This window comes from Pseudophryne corroboree, chromosome 2, assembly GCF_028390025.1.
Source record: "Pseudophryne corroboree isolate aPseCor3 chromosome 2, aPseCor3.hap2, whole genome shotgun sequence".
Taxonomy (NCBI): domain Eukaryota; kingdom Metazoa; phylum Chordata; class Amphibia; order Anura; family Myobatrachidae; genus Pseudophryne; species Pseudophryne corroboree.
The window spans coordinates 522,314,919-522,331,271 of record NC_086445.1 but is presented as its reverse complement, the minus strand read 5'-3'; the positions used below and the strand labels follow the sequence as shown (position 1 = coordinate 522,331,271).

Below are 16,353 nucleotides of genomic sequence, written 5' to 3'. Positions count from 1 at the left end.
CTCCAGGCTGGCGATGACCGCCCTGAGTGATTCCATTTTGAACTTGAACCTCTTCAAGTACAGGTTCAGAGATTTCAGGTTTAAAATGGGTCTGACCGAACCGTCCGGTTTCGGGACCACAAACAGGGTTGAGTAATATCCCTCTCCTTGCTGGAGACGAGGAACTGTGACAATCACCTGTTGAATATACAATTTTTGGATTGCTGCCAACACTAGCTCCCTCTCTGACGGGGAAGCCGGCAGAGCCGATTTGAAAAATCGGCGAGGAGGCAAGTCTTCGAATTCCAGCCTGTATCCCTGAGAAACAATCTCTAATGCCCAGGGATCCACCTGCGAGTGAACCCAGACGTGGCTGAAAAATCGAAGACGAGCCCCCACCAGATCTGCCTCCCCTCGGAAAGCCCCAGCGTCATGCGGTGGACTTTGCAGACGCAGGGGAGGACTTCTGCTCTTGGGAACTAGCTGTGTGCAGCTTTTTTCCCCTGCCTTTCCCTCTGGCAACAAAGGATGATCCACGTACCTTCTTGTTTTTATTGGAACGAAAGGACTGCATTTGATAATGAGGTGCCTTTTTTTTATGCTGCGGGGGGACATAAGGTAAGAAATTTGACTTAAAGAACAAAAGGTATGGTATACCTGCACTGCTATAATGTATTGATTGATTGTAAGTGACCAACATATAAACAAATAATTTACAAATAATTCATAAATAATTAATGGTGTTGGCGGCGCTCCCCGGAGGAAATTATAAATATCATACGGGGTTTTTGTGCCGGGAAAAGAGGCCACGGCAACAAAGAAGAAAAACTCCTTTTGGGGGCACTCATTTGATAACAAAAGATATTGTTTAAAAATTATATAATTTTAATTTGATTAGTTTAAAAATGTATGTATGTGGGATGTTAACCCAATCTGCTACACCCCTTAATAGAGTTAGCAGAGAAAAAGACAAAAGGTGCAAATTACACAACATATATCACGGTATTGATTAACCACTGGTTATTTAGTGAGTACAAATATCTGATAGTTCACATAAGTACAAGTATTACTTCCTATGAGATGTTTTTTTACCTTTAAATCCTGGACAGCTGTAGATATCTTGTGTCCATGGCTTAACATTTATTTATAGCAACAAGGGTAATAATGTTAGCAATCGAAAGTATTTGCTCTGTACCTAACAAGTGGATGTGCCTAGTAGGTGAATATGAACATCTATAACATGATGGGATTCCAAGTGAAAATAGTTTCTCCCACCATGTAGGGCATATTAGTTTACCCAGGGAAACAGTCATATATATAAGGCATTCAGTCCGTTTGAAAAACACTTGTTTCTAAAAGAATAGAATCAGTGCCTGACACTGGTGAACAAGCCCTGCCCTTAGGGTGAAACGTACGTTCAATCAAACAAACGTCACAGTGACGTCACACGGAGTCTCCGTGCAGAGAACACGGCTCCGTTCCCGGGCACCAGGAGAAACACGCGCCGACCAGCCGCAGCGCTGCTGCACGGTCTGCATCCAGCACAACACTTATCTACGGACAGGTATTCTGGTGTGCTCTCATTGAGGAGCAGCGGGTCCCGTTTCCCTGCAATGACCTAAAGGTTACCAGGGATTACCCGACCCGCAGCCCACAACAGTAGCAAACGCTGCCTTCTTTCTTCATATCAGCGCCGGCCGCTCGACTCTCTCACCTCCCATTCACTGTGGAATCACCCACACATGGGAAGGCAGCAGAAGTCAGCGGAAAACCGACACTGATTCTATTCTTTTAGAAACAAGTGTAATTCAAACGGACTGAATGCCTTATATATATATGACTGTTTCCCTGGGTAAACTAATATGCCCTACATGGTGGGAGAAACTTTTCACTTGGAATCCCATCATGTTATAGATGTTCATATTCACCTACTAGGCACATCCACTTGTTAGGTACAGAGCAAATACTTTCGATTGCTAACATTATTACCCTTGTTGCTATAAATAAATGTTAAGCCATGGACACAAGATATCTACAGCTGTCCAGGATTTAAAGGTAAAAAAACATCTCATAGGAAGTAATACTCGTACCTATGTGAACTATCAGATATTTGTACTCACTAAATAACCAGTGGTTAATCAATACCGTGATATATTTTGTGTAATTTGCACCTTTTGTCTTTTTCTCTGCTAACTCTATTAAGGGGTGTAGCAGATTGGGTTAACATCCCACATACATACATTTTTAAACTAATCAAATTAAAATTATATAATTTTTAAACAATATCTTTTGTTATCAAATGAGTGCCCCCAAAAAGAGGTTTTCTTCTTTGTTGCCATGGCCTCTTTTCCCGGCACAAAAACCCCGTAAGAAATTTGACTTACCAGCCGTAGCCGTAGAGACAAGATCCGAGAGGCGGTCTCCAAACAACTCAACCCCTTTGTAAGGCAAGGACTCCATATGCCGCTTTGAATCGGCATCTCCCGTCCACGGTCGGGTCCACAAGAGCCGCCTAGCAGAAATAGACATAGCATTTATTCTGGAGCTTAATAAACAAATGTCTCTCTGAGCATCCCTCATATACAAGGCAGCATCTCTGATATGCTCTATGGTCATTTGAATGGCGTCCCTATCTAAGGTGTCAATTTCCCTAGATAAGGAATCTGCCCATGCCACAACCGCACTACAAACCCAGGCCGACGCCATAGCCGGTCGAGCAATAGTACCGGAATGATTGTAAATGTGCTTTAAGGTAATTTCCTGCCTGCGATCAGCAGGTTCCTTGAGGGAAGCCGTATCCTGAGAAGGCAGTGCCACCTTTTTGGACAAACGTGTCAGCGCCTTGTCAACTTTTGGCGAAGATTCCCAGCGTATCCTATCAGTTTGTGGAAAAGGATACGCCATGAGAATCCTTTTGGGAACTTGTGGTCTCCTATCCGGAGATTCCCAAGCCTTTTCGCACAAGTCACTTAATTCAAATGAGGATGGAAAAGTGACTTCAGGCTTTTTCCCTTTTTACATGTGTACCCTCGTGTCAGGGACAGGGGGTTCCTCAGTAATATGCAAAACCTCTTTAATGGCAATAATCATGTACCGTATACCCTTAGCCGCCTTTGGCTGTAATTTTGCATCTTCATAGTCGACACTAGAGTCAGTATCTGTGTCGGTATCTGTGTCATCGATCTGGGATATGGTGGGCTTCTGAGACCCCGAAGGACCTGGTGCCCCAGGGACAGGCATGGACTGGCTACCTGACTGATCCCTAGCTTCTGCCTTGTCTAATCTTTTATGCAATAGATTGACATTCGCATTCAAGACATTCAGCATATCCACCCATTCCGGTGTCGGCGTTGCCGACGGCGACCTGACATTCAAGCACTCCCCCTCCACATTAAGCGAGCCTTCCTCGTCAAACCATGTCGACACACACGTACCGACACACTTCACACACACACAGGGAACCCCTTTCCTGAAGACAGTATCCCTGTAAAGGCCCTTTGGAAAGACAGAGAGAGAGTATGCCAGCACACACCCCAGCGCAATAACCCTGGAGACCAACACAAAATGTTTTTCCCTAGCAGCGCTGTATAATATGTAAACCGCCAATTATGTGCCCCCCCCCCCCTCTCTTTTAAGCACCCTTTCACCGTGTGTAAGCAGGAGAGAGCCCGGGGAGCTTCCTCTCAGCAGTGCTGTGGAGAGAAAATGGCGCTGGTGAGTGCTGAGGGAGAAGCCCCGCCCCCTCGGCGGCGGGCTTCTGTCCCGCTCAAACTTAGTAAAATATGGCGGGGGCTCTTTTATATACATGTACAGAGCCCACCTGTACATGTATATAGTCTTTTTGCCATGCAGAGGTTTATATTGCTGCCCAGGGCGCCCCCCCCCCTCCCCCCTGCGCCCTGCACCCTTACAGTGACCGGAGTATGTGAGGTGTATGGGAGCAATGACGCACAGCTGCAGTGCTGTGCGTTACCTCAGTGAAGCTGAAGGCTTCTGCCGCCTGACTTCTGTCTTCTGTACTTCTAGCTCTGTGAGAACGGCGGCGCGGCTCCGGGGGTGGACGTCCATTAAGAACCTGCGTTCACCCCCTCTGGAGCTAATGGTGTCCAGTAGCCGAGGACGCAGAGCCTATCTTTGACAAGAAGGTCTGCTCTTCTCTCCTCAGTCCCTCGATGCAGGGAGCCTGTTGCCAGCAGTGCTCCCTGTGAAAAAGTAGTAAAAGGTAGAAAAAAAATCCAAACAAAAATGCTTCTAGGCAGAGAACTCTGGAGAGCTCTCTGCAGTGCACCCATCTTGCTCTGGGCACAGTGTAAAACTGAGGTCTGGAGGAGGGGCATAGAGGGAGGAGCCAGTGCACACCCAGAGTCCAAAGCTTTCTTAAAGTGCCCTATCTCCTGCGGAGCCCGTCTATTCCCCATGGTCTTTACGGAGTCCCAGCATCCTCAAGGTCGTTAGAGAAACATAAAAAACTCATGTCGAACTTGTTCATGTCGACCTACCCACTGTTGACCAATGGGTGTCGACCCCGAGTCCCATACCCTCTATAAATATATAAGACGTAACAAATACACAGATTCTTCAGAATTGTTTTTATTATCAAAGATCCATAATGACATTTGTCATCTGTACAGCCACATTAAAAAAACAAAACACAACAATTGATAAGTAATGCAACAAGAGTTACAGATAATACAGGAACGGATATTAAAAAAATATTTGGGGTTTGTGTATGAGATACATGTGGATATTACATTAAGCAGCTTATGGATTTCCTTCTGTGAAACAAGATGTATATATAAATAGATGATAGAAATTCTACCAATAGATATACACACAAAAAGCAGTAATGATTTGATTTGAAGCATAACCAGTAAATATGCTGAAACAGTCATATGAAGAAAATGTCTTTAGTTCCCTTTAGCGACTTTGTGGCGAATGAAGCAATTAGTACACAGTCTAGTCCATAACACCTTTAAAGATCGGAGATCGCAGCGCAAGAATGGAGTTTATATGGTCACAGTTGGACAATGATTTGTGCTCAACAAACCATCACAGTGTAAGCAGTGAAACATTGTACAGAAATACGGTCCGGTTCGCCTTTATTTATTATCACATAGTGGAGGAAAATACTCTAAGCAATTCTACAGTGACCAAAAGATTTGTGCATATATCATTTGTTATTAGTGTGCCACATCCATTTTCCTTTTCCTGGACTCTTATACAATGTTAAAACATTAACCTAGCAAAAAGGAAAGCAAAGACCTAACATATTCCAGGTATGTTGAAGAGCGTAATAAAGAAACAAAACACAAACAGCAAATGCTGCGGATTAAAGCACTGTCCACCTTTAGAGGACTTTCATTATTTGTTCTGTAGAAGAGCTACAACTTTTACTAGATATACGGCTTTATGTTTCTGGCAGAGTTGTGTATTTATGTTGCCCATAGAAAACTGAACATACAATACAATCATATTAATAGTAAGATGCAACAAAATAACTGCCCACATCAAATAAACCCTGTGTTTTTAGTAAAAACTGTAGGATAGAATGGGATAGATCTACCAAAGTCATCGGAAGGTATAAAACGCCTTTAAGGTGTACTGTAGAGTTAGACGTCAACCCAGGAGGTCGGGTCCCACTTTTTTTTAAGTTTATTGTAACCTTAACAGTGGTGCAAGCCCATATTAAGACTCAAGCATTTAATATGTATCATAAGGAAAGTAATATAATTAAAAAAAAAAACCCACAAAAAAACCCACTGTTAAGTTGCATTCCTGCAATGATATGAGAACTCCAGCACTAGTGTGGATGTGTTTCTGATTTGGCACTGATAGGGACAGGTTTCATAATCATAATTAAAAACAGAAAATCTAATATGTATTATAACAAAACAAGAAACCCACAAGATCTCCGGATAAGCACTGGTTTCACATACCTATAATCAAAAATGTCTTTATGTGTTGTATGGAGTTTTAGTAGAATTACAGTACAATATACCTGTAGATTCCTTTGCAGTAACTAGATATTTTCCAGACCTGCTCACTTGTTATAGAGGTGGACACATCATAAGAGTTGAGACAGAGGGGGTTATACATTTCACATCACTTAATAACCCCATCCTCAGCGGCAGTGCGCAAGAGTAGGTACCGTCCTGTGCGTGCGAGGCCACCGAATGTGTTCGGATCACAGCTGGTGCGAACGCCTCTGTCTGATTGACAGGCAGAGGCGTTCGCAGGATGGCGAAGGAGCATTGTGGAGGCGGCACCAGTAAAATGGGGACGGGTTTGTGGTGTTTTCGAGGCAGCTGCGTGACATCACATGCTGCCGCTCCGACATGAAATAATGGCGGCTGACTGCCTGCATACGCAGCCTAGCCCCCCCTCCCCCCCATGCATAGGAACTGATTGCAAATTCTGGGGCAGATGTATTAGCCTGGAGAAGGCATAAGGAAGTGACAAACCATTGACAAGTGCAAGGTGATAAATGCACCAGCCAATCAGATCCAGTATGTAAATTAACAGTTAGGCGCTGATTGGCTGCTGCGTTTATCACCTTGCACTTATCACTTGTTTATCACTTCCTTATGCCGTCTCCAGGCTTAATACATCTGCCCCTCTGATTTTTAGCAGAATTTGCAATCCGTCCTGAATAACCCCCAGAATTATCTTTCAATTTGTCCAATATAAGTGAATGGCCAAACTGAATGAGACTGCATTTTGGATCGGGAGGCTGAAACAGCTCCAGCTTTATTGCAGCTTGCTAGTGACCGCAATCTTCCAACCCCATATACCACCATAGCTAATAGTGTAATGACCCTGGAGACATATACAAATAGAAAGCACTGTAAAAAAAAAAAAAAAAAAAAAAAAAAATGACTCCTGCATTAACATAATTGTTAAAACTGTATAATTCCCAATTGCGAATATACACTAAATCAATATGAGAGGGTCCTAAATACTTGATTTTCAAAACAAAACTACTTGCTTTTCTTTCCAGTATCAGGTATTCTAGATTAAACAAAACCAATTCTGTTAAATGTGTTACATGCATGCAGATTCAATCAAATATCCTTTGCCACAACAGTAGTGCTTGCTGTACTCCGGGTGGTAGTTAGACTTTCAGCAGCCTTAGGATATATAGTAAATATGACTGTAAACAGTTAGCGACCCTGCATTCAACTGAGCAGAAATGCACCTCAATCTGAGCTTGCAAATGGTGTGATTAACAGATGCGGATATTCTGAACAATGATCATTCTTTGCTATCCTTTCTCCATCATGCATTCCACCTGAACATTCAAGGTGCTATTGTGCTTCCCATTACATTCTGCTCATAGCAGAGCCCCAATGAGCAGCTAAAGATTAAGATAAGACATACCCATACATACCCAATGTAGCAACCAGTGCTGGCCCAGGCATGTGCAGAACAAGCATTAATTGGTAAATACCAAAATCATGAAAATTAAATTTAAATTTAAAATGATAAAAGAAGAGAATATCTGGCACTCCCACATCATTTAAAGTACTTCTATGCAGAAATTAAAAATACCTACTGTATTTATCACAGATAAACTTTATTTGCAAAACCATGCCATAGATGGTGTGATATAGCAAAGATGTATGCGGACATATCTGTATTTATCACAGATAAACTTTCTTTGCATTAAGAACAGGTTGGCATCTGTAAGCTTATTGATCATGATGCAAATTTATCATAAAGTTCTGTGAAGTAAATAAAATTAAAAAACAGGTTGGTAAGATGACTTTATGCAAGTGTACATGAACAATTAGTGGACAGATCTCCCTCTCTGTCAAGTAAGTCACATATACTGTAGCAATAATAAATATCAACTCCATTTCTTTACTTTTTTTCTTTTATTTTGAACAACTATTAAAAAAATGTTGATTAATGGAAAATAAACAAGTGTGCCCATTAACTTGCTCTTTTCTTGCTTTTTCTTAACAGGTATATTATAAAAATAAATACATTTCCCTTGCAAAAGACAAGCCTAGCATCTATCAGTATTCCAATTGTTCACTAGTCTAAGAGAAAACAATTAGACGTTAAGAAGATATGTACAAGTGTACCCAGCACCTACACATAGCAGAGGCATGCATTTTCTGGATGAGACAATATTCCCGAGAATGCAGCTGATCAGTTAACAAGGAACTGACAGCATCACTAAGGCACGAATGCATCAATATTGTCTCAGCCCACAAAATGACAAACACTTTAAGTCTTTTAAACATAATAGTTTTTAACAGAAGTGCACATTACGCAAGTCATATGATTCCTTTGGTTTCCTTGTCACTGCAATAACCTTTTTATAATAGTACATAAGACACAATATATTTTATTTAGTAGTCTTGTATACAATTTTGACTTTAATTAAAATAACAATGTTTAAAAACACAAAAAAAAAATAATATTTTTGCAGAGGAACAATGCCTGCTACAACAATAAGACTGGATGTTTGACAAATGTAAAAATGTGGAAAGCTGGGGTTTTAACAAAAACAACTGGAAGTTTCTTGTGCTCTTGAAAATCTATTCCCTGCTCCTATATACATTATACAATTTGCTGCAAGAAACCATACATTTATCTGATATTTATACAAAGTTACATGCGTAGCATCAATTAAACAGAACCAGACTGTACAGAATTGAGAATTTGCAAACAAAAATATCTACCTGCCCTGCATTTTTTTTTATAAGTTAAAGTGGATTTAAAAACCATGTACTTTTAGTACCTACACATTTAAGAGCAGTAGCCATGCAATATATATATATATATTTCTTTTTTTTATTTATATATATCCCATCAAGAGCCATTTTCAGTACAGAGTATTATATACAATTGCAACATCGGTGCCTTCTTTTTACCCTGAGAGATCATGCAGTTATTCCCTTGCAAAATAATGTTGATAAAGCTAAAGAATGTAATCATAAAACAAAAAAAAAACAAAAAAACATGTTGTAAGTGTTGGTTGAGGTCCATTCAGTGCTAGGGAGAAGTACACAGGGTAGGAAAATAGTCTATCAGTGTCCTCAGATTTAAAGTGGGTAGAAGTCCATTTTCCACTAGAACACTGACCTGGAACAAAGATACAGTGGCGGTTAGATAAATTCCAAATCAACTCTTTATTGGGCCCTATAGTGTAGTATTATTAAGGATATTCATTCCCCAGCATGTCCATATAGTGACAATAAGGAACAAATCATTAGCCCAAGACTCAATTACTGAAATACACACTATTGGATAAAATAGTCTTTTAGAGAAAAACAGTGGGCTCTATTCAACAGAACGTGTTTGTTTGTACCCTCTGTTTTCTTGATCTGTGGTTGTCCTATCGGCCGTGATGCTAATCCTTGACAAGGGTCCTGCAGTCGGACCGTAACGTTAGAATTTATATTGACTTTGGATAAGAATAAAACACTTAATTTACCTATTGGCTCTGGATGTGGAATGAAAATCAGGTGAGTGCCTTTCTTTCCCTTGATTAAAGGGATTATACTTTTGTATATTGGGTTAGCCACACTATGTGGAGAAAGCTTGTGAGGCACTCCAGTGGTTATATATGGTGGGTGAGAGTGCTGGAACCATGGATAATATAATATATATTATATTTATATATATATATAGATAAACAAACCGGACAAAATAATATGGAATGTGGAAAGACAAGTGGTATAAGTTCAACGACACGGGACGTGAACATGCATGTAGATGGTGACACTAAAACTATTGGATGATCATTGTTAATGTCTGAGGTATTGATACAATGTGAATATGTTGAGATATTGTTTCTTTTTCAGGTGGAACCATGGGTCGTACACGTGACTTGAACGTGTGGAGAGCTCTTGGCCAAAAACAATGGCTCCCTTTTGCCACTCAGTCACGTCATGTGTACAACCCATGGTTCCCCTGAAAAAGAAATATCTCAACAAATTCACATTGTATCAATACCGCAGACATCCACAATGATCATCCAATAGTTTTAGTGTCACCATCTACCTGTACACGCATGTTCACCTACCGCGTCTCTTGTCTTTCCACATTCCATATTATTTTGTCCGGGTTGTTTATATTCGTGCACCCCCCAGGGAGGTCAGATCCTGTAATTGCCACGAATACCACCTGTTCCCGTATGACGTCTGTTTATGCTCTGCATTCTGAGGGGCACTTGTGAGACACAGGAAGATGGTGATGAAGAGACTCAAGGAGGGTTGGTGTTGGTGAGATGATGCTGGAGGGGGAATGATGCTTGTGAGACACAAGGACACGAGGTGGGGGGACGTTGGTGAAACACAGGAAGACTGTGCTGAAGAGATGCAAAGCAGTGATGATGTTAGAGAAGCGCAGGGAGGATGATGCCAGGGAGACAATGGGGGGGGGGGATGATGCTGGTGAGACCCGGGGGAATTGGAGAGACACGGGGGAAGGGTGCTGGAGAGGCACAGGGGGAAGATGATGCTGTAGAGACGTTCGAGTGACTCTTCAGGATATTTCATCAGTGAAGTTCACATTTTGCTCTGTCCCAAAATTTCTACTACTATGTATTATCTGGTTGAACCTCTGTTGTATGAAGATGACCTATTACTCCTATATAAACAAGTAGCTTTTGTACCACATGATCTACTATATTCATACACAAACTCAAGACACTGTCTGCCTAGGGAGGTCCTATATAGCTCAAGCACAGGAGATACATAGGGGTTAAAAAAATAACATGGGACATCCAAGTGAGACAGATTCAGGGCCCCATAAAAAATCTCAGATAGGTGGCAGAAAAATAATCTAAAATTTTAGTCTCAGCTGGTGGCAGAGGTGTTAATAAAAAAAGAATCTAAAATATATAGATAGATAGACATACAATTGAGGCAGTGCCTATGTGAACATGGTTTACCTTATTCCCTTATTGGTGGTTGGTTTAGTGCTCCAATTGTCGTATCCTTTCCTCTACCATACTCTTCTGATGCCTCTGGGCTTGATTTTGAGTCTGCCTCCAACCAGAAGAATCTGTCCTTGACATTTTTTCACTTGTATACTTTCTTCTGGAGCTGAAGTCATCAACCTGAATATATAAAACACAGAAATGACCTTTGTAACAAATAAATCTGAAACGTAAAACTATAGTAAAGGCTTAACCGTCTAAAAGGCACTAACAGCACCTCAAAATAATATGTTCTTTCCTAAATATAGAGGAGAATGTCATTTCCTTGTGTCGCATATACTACTGATCAAGGCAAACTTGCTTACTCTCCCTGAATGTCCTGGAGGCTCCTAAAAATTGGGTGGCGCTCCTGGCCACCCGTAAAGGTAGGGAAGTCGCTCGGAGCAGCCTACATTAGCCAGCTCCACCCCGCATCCACTCCCCCCTCCCCGCACACCATCCGCCCACTTGCAAAGGGACTTGGGGGGGGGGGGGGGGTGACGCGATTCGCTTCTCCATGCCCCTGAACTACCCACCTGTGCAGATACCATGCCCCCTGTTGTGCCGACCTGGCCAGTGATCAGTAAGTGGTAACATAGCATAGCAGTGATACATTTGTAGGGGCCTTCAAATATCATACAATAAGGAGTCTGTACTCTGGGAAATCAGTACAGATACTTGACAAGTTTGTTACTGGTCTGGAATATGAACCTGGTCGCTAAAGGGGACATTAAGAGATTGTAGTAATTTAAGATGTAAAGAAGACTGCATAGATGTCGTAAAATGGTGAAAGCGCCATGTTGAAAGATGTGATCAAATGAATCCTTGTTTATATAAGAGCTAAGAAAATGAAGACCGTCATCTGTTTTGCTACTGTCATAATGTCATTTGTGGGCACTTCACAATAAAGTCCAGACTGGAACTGGCAGGTATGTAAGACTAATATATAAATATGGAAAAGGGCAGTTATCTGGGTAAACTTGGAGACTTTTTTTTTTGTGAGAAACCGCAAGTGAGAATGCTTTGATTACAACATACATTTTCCCTTAACGCTTGAGAGTATGTCAAGAAGGGATACACATGATCTCCCGGCAGATGGGATGTCGGCTGTAATTATACTGGCAACGGCATCCCATCTGTAAGTCCGCTCGCCACGCATCGGGATTCCGGAATCAGTCTCCTGAACTCTGGTATCCCGACAGCCGGTATATTGACTGCACCCCGTCAAGAATACTACGGAACAGTAAATATGACCTGAAATTGCTTTCTTGAAAGAGGTTGGGGGAAGGAACATACATTACAGTCTCGCTGTGCTCTGGCAAGACTTTTGTAAGCATTTCTCATGTAAAGCATACACCTATACACTTTTTGGTGTTTGGAAAAAAAATTAAAATCTTCATGCATCCTACATCCTTCAAAAAGAAAATTTATTTACATCTTAATAAAAATCTGGCCTACAGGTGCTCATAACATCAGCTTACGGTAAAGAATAATTTTTATTTTATGTTTTAAATGATTGCATCAATGGTAAAAGAAATGCACTTGGAACTTCTTCAAATACTGAAATTATGGAGACCCACTTTTTCAGATGGGTGATCAAAACAAAGTCAGCCAAGATATTCAATTGCTTTTCAGCAGTTATTACATAAAAAAGGAACAAATATTAATTGATATGCGGAGTAGCTGAAAACCCATTGGTAAGTATCATAAATCCTACCTAACTACCACCAGACACAAAACCTTAAACTGCAACCTACCTCAATACTAGGACGATTCCAGGAGGCATGCCCTTTAGTTAAAGAATCATTTGAAGTATTTCTTCTTGATATAATTTCTGTTGCACTTAGGCTGCTTTGACTCCTTTTAGAAATAAATTCTGGGGTGGTACTCCAACTGCTAACACTTGAACTCTTATTTCTTGAATAAAGCTCACGGCTACGTAGTCTGACAGACTTTTCCTCATCAAAACATGATTTACGTCTATTCTTAGAGTCTGAATCGGCCCTTTCAGTAATCAGTCTGTCTAGTTCTTCAGTGGAACCACCAACACCTGATCGCCAGGAACTTTTGAATGCTGTACGTTTAATGTCATAATGATTTGTTCCATCAAGATTATGAGTTTTCCATGTAACCGCCTCTACGTCACCATCATTATCATTTCCTTTTGTCTTTTCCTTTAAAAGACTTTGATCAAGAGCTTTGCTTATTTCTCTATGATCCAAGGTTATGTCTTTATCAGACACTTCTAACAACATATTGTCTCTATTTATAGATATTTCAAATGGGATACTAATGTTGTTTTTTAACACTGGTTGATCATTTGCAGAGAGTCTTATATTACTAGTAGAAGTATGTCTTTCTCTTGTGGTCTCATCTGTGTTTCTTCGGGAGGAGACTGTATCAGTGGGATAAATTGTGATACTGCTTGTTGTTTTGTTTGGCATTGTATTTATGTGAGATCTGCTCACCTCTGAGCTTGATCTTGCTCTGTAGTCACTCATAATTTCTTTCATGTCTTTTTCAATTATAATTGGCTTAATTATCACAGTTGACTGTAATGCTTCCCTTGGACTATACGATCTTGCTCGTACTGAAATGTGAGAATTTGTTTCTGCATTTTCTGAGCCATCAGAAGACATTTTTCTAGTGGTTTCGGTTATCTCTCTTTGTATAGAATGATTGTGACTTTCAAAAGAGGACGCTCTCATATTCTCTGGAGCTGCCATTCTTTCTTTAGTACTGGACTGCCTCTTCGTGTGAAGTCCTGATAACCTAGTCCTTCTCTCAGTTTCTTTATGGTCTGAAGCTTCTAAAATATGTGGTTTTTCAGGAATAATTGGTTTTGAAGCTCTAGATCTTGTTTTATCTCTAATGTAAGAAATTTGTGCACTCGAGATTAGAATGCTATGTGGATCTATTTCATCTTTACTCAATATGAGAGATTTGGTGATTTCTTCAGCAATCATATTTGTTATGCCATCTCTTCCTGCACCATATTCATATCTGGACAATCTGTCTAGAGAGGTTTTCTTTGTTTCAAAATCTTGGGAATTTACATTTGATTTAAGATCATTTTCAATCTTTATGTCACTGTCTTCTTGAACATTAAGGTTTTGATTGAGATTAATTGGTTCAGAGTATAATGTAGAAGATAATGAGCTATTCTCAGCTGGAACAATTTCTTTGGGAAGGCTTGTGTCAGCCACATTCACAGAAGGGTCATCAGATGGTCTTTCCTTCATCTCTTCATTCTCCAATGAGATTTCTTTCTTTGAGTAAACCTTAACAGAATAGTCATCGCCAAAAAGCTTCATAGAACGGTCTGTGTGCTTACTTGTTGAGCCTTTCCAGGACTTTTGAGGGGCTTGATCTTGAACAGCTGGTGGATATCGGCTTAAAACAGATGGCTGATCTTTAGACTTTTTAACTTCATTTTGTATAGAGCCAAATTCTTTATTACTTGGAAAATATGAAGACAACTTGTCATCTTGTTTTTTTAGATATCCTGTTGTGGTGTCAGTCACAGTGGATCTTGGTGATTTTCTACTGTTTGAACCAGAATTTGATGTCTGTCTTTTAAAAGGAGATTCTGAATTTCGAGATCTTTCACTCCTCAGTTGCTGAGGGGATACATCTGGAGATGTATATTTTAAATTGGGAGGCTCAGTTGATGCAGTTTTACCTTTTGTTCTTTCATTTTTACTTCTACTTCTTGAGGGTAGATCATCACTATCAAACACACCATTTTCTATCTCTTTATACTGGCTAACTTGTCTTTTTAAAGTCTGTAATTCCTCAGTTACCTGTTTGTTTTTATTCTGTTCACTTACAAAACTTTCTTCGAGTTCACAGTTTTTTTCTTTGAGTTGTTTCAGTTTCTCTTCTAGCCCCTCAAAATGTTTGAGTTGATTTTTAAGTTTCTCAATTTCTTGGTTCAGTTCTTTTATTTTGTTGTCTTCTTGGTATTTATTTTTATCATTTTCATTTTTACTACTTGTTTGAATTTCTGATTGCTTATTGTAATCAAACCCAACTCGTTGTGATGTTTTAGAAGTCAGATTGTCTTCAATCCGAAGATTGTTACGTTCTAAGTGTTCATCAGAAGACCTTTCAATGATGTTAGACTCATTTCTGGTTTGGTCTCCTGTGATTATTTTTACTCCAAATTCCAGTTGTTCTTTTAGTCCCAAAATAATTTGTTCACTTTGCTTTTCCCTTTCTACATATAGCTTTCTTTCATTAGCAAAACTAAGGGTTAAAGATTTTATTTTGTCCAGCTCACTAGTTAAAAATTGTTCAGCTCTATCCAGTTTGTTTTCAGAAGATTCCAGTTCTCTTACTCTGGTCCTAAGTATTTCCAGTTCAGAAGCTAACTTCCTAGACATATTTTTCTCTTCATTCAAGCTAAGACACAATTGAGTGCAGTCATTTTTACTTTTGTTGAAAGTTTCTTCCAGCTTCTCTAATTCACTCATTCTTTTTTGGAGTTGTTCAATTTCAAGTTTAAGTTCTCGAGTAACATTTTCCTCATTTTCTAGCTTCTCTTTAATCAGCCTACACAAATCCTCAGCTTTCTTCACTTCTTCATCTTTTCCCTCAATCTTTAGCACTCGTTTTCTCAAAGCTTCCACATCTGCTAGCATACTAGAATTACTCCCTTCTGCCTGTATAATTTTATCCTGGAGATCAAGAACTTCATCTTCTGCTTTTTGTAGGTTTTTTGTTGCTTCTTCCAGGTCATCCAAACGACGCCCAAGACTTTGCAACTTAAACCGCAAATGACGACTTGAATGCTCCATTTTTGTACAATATTTTGATGAGCCTTGTAAGAGTCCTCAATAGTTTAGTTTATGTTTTCAAGAGCTCCACAATTATCCTTTTTCTTCCTGATGAGAACAGCTTGTATGACATCCAGAGACCATCTTAACCTATAGAAAGTAATACAAAAATTACTATTCCATTTTCTCATGAAACAGATTCATTTACCACAAATTTCAACAGGAAATAACATTCTTACTAAACAGCAAATATAGAAAAGATTACATATAATATTATGTTTTAATCTACTTAGGAGTCCATTCAATTAGATGTGTTTGCAAAAGTAAATGCGCATACACCGTGGCAATGTGTGAACCTGCAGAATTAAAGATTCAATTAGAATTTGCGATTCGCGGCAATTGCAGTGATGTTTTCTAAGTGACCTGGCAGAAGTGCATGAAAAACTGGGGATATCATCCTTAAAACCCCAAAAGGCCATAAGCAAAAGTATGCTAGGTTTTTAGAAAGGTTCAATTGTTTATTTTGTTGTCATTTTTATTTAAAAAAAGAAAAAACAATAAGCAACAAGTGTTTTTCAGAAAAGAAAAGTTCCTACAGTATTTCAGGGTACATTAAAATTAGTTTCACATAAATTTTCTAAGTTTACACAAGTTTATATAAGG

General features: G+C 39.8%; 1 protein-coding gene across 4 annotated transcripts in view; it reads right to left on the bottom strand.

Moving 5' to 3' along the window:
* Nucleotides 1-6,549: 6,549 nt before the first annotated feature.
* LUZP1 (leucine zipper protein 1) overlaps nt 6,550-16,353 on the bottom strand; it is a 181,888-nt gene continuing 172,084 nt past the window's right edge. For all 4 annotated transcript variants that reach the window (XM_063954183.1, XM_063954182.1, XM_063954181.1 and 1 more), the window contains 3 exons: nt 12,670-15,840; nt 10,886-11,053; nt 6,550-9,072 (listed from right to left, as the gene is read on the bottom strand). In XM_063954183.1, the coding sequence (XP_063810253.1) occupies nt 10,910-11,053; nt 12,670-15,711 (3,186 nt within the window). In that variant the 5' untranslated portion in view covers nt 15,712-15,840 and the 3' untranslated portion in view covers nt 6,550-9,072; nt 10,886-10,909. The remainder of the gene's footprint in view (nt 9,073-10,885; nt 11,054-12,669; nt 15,841-16,353) is intronic.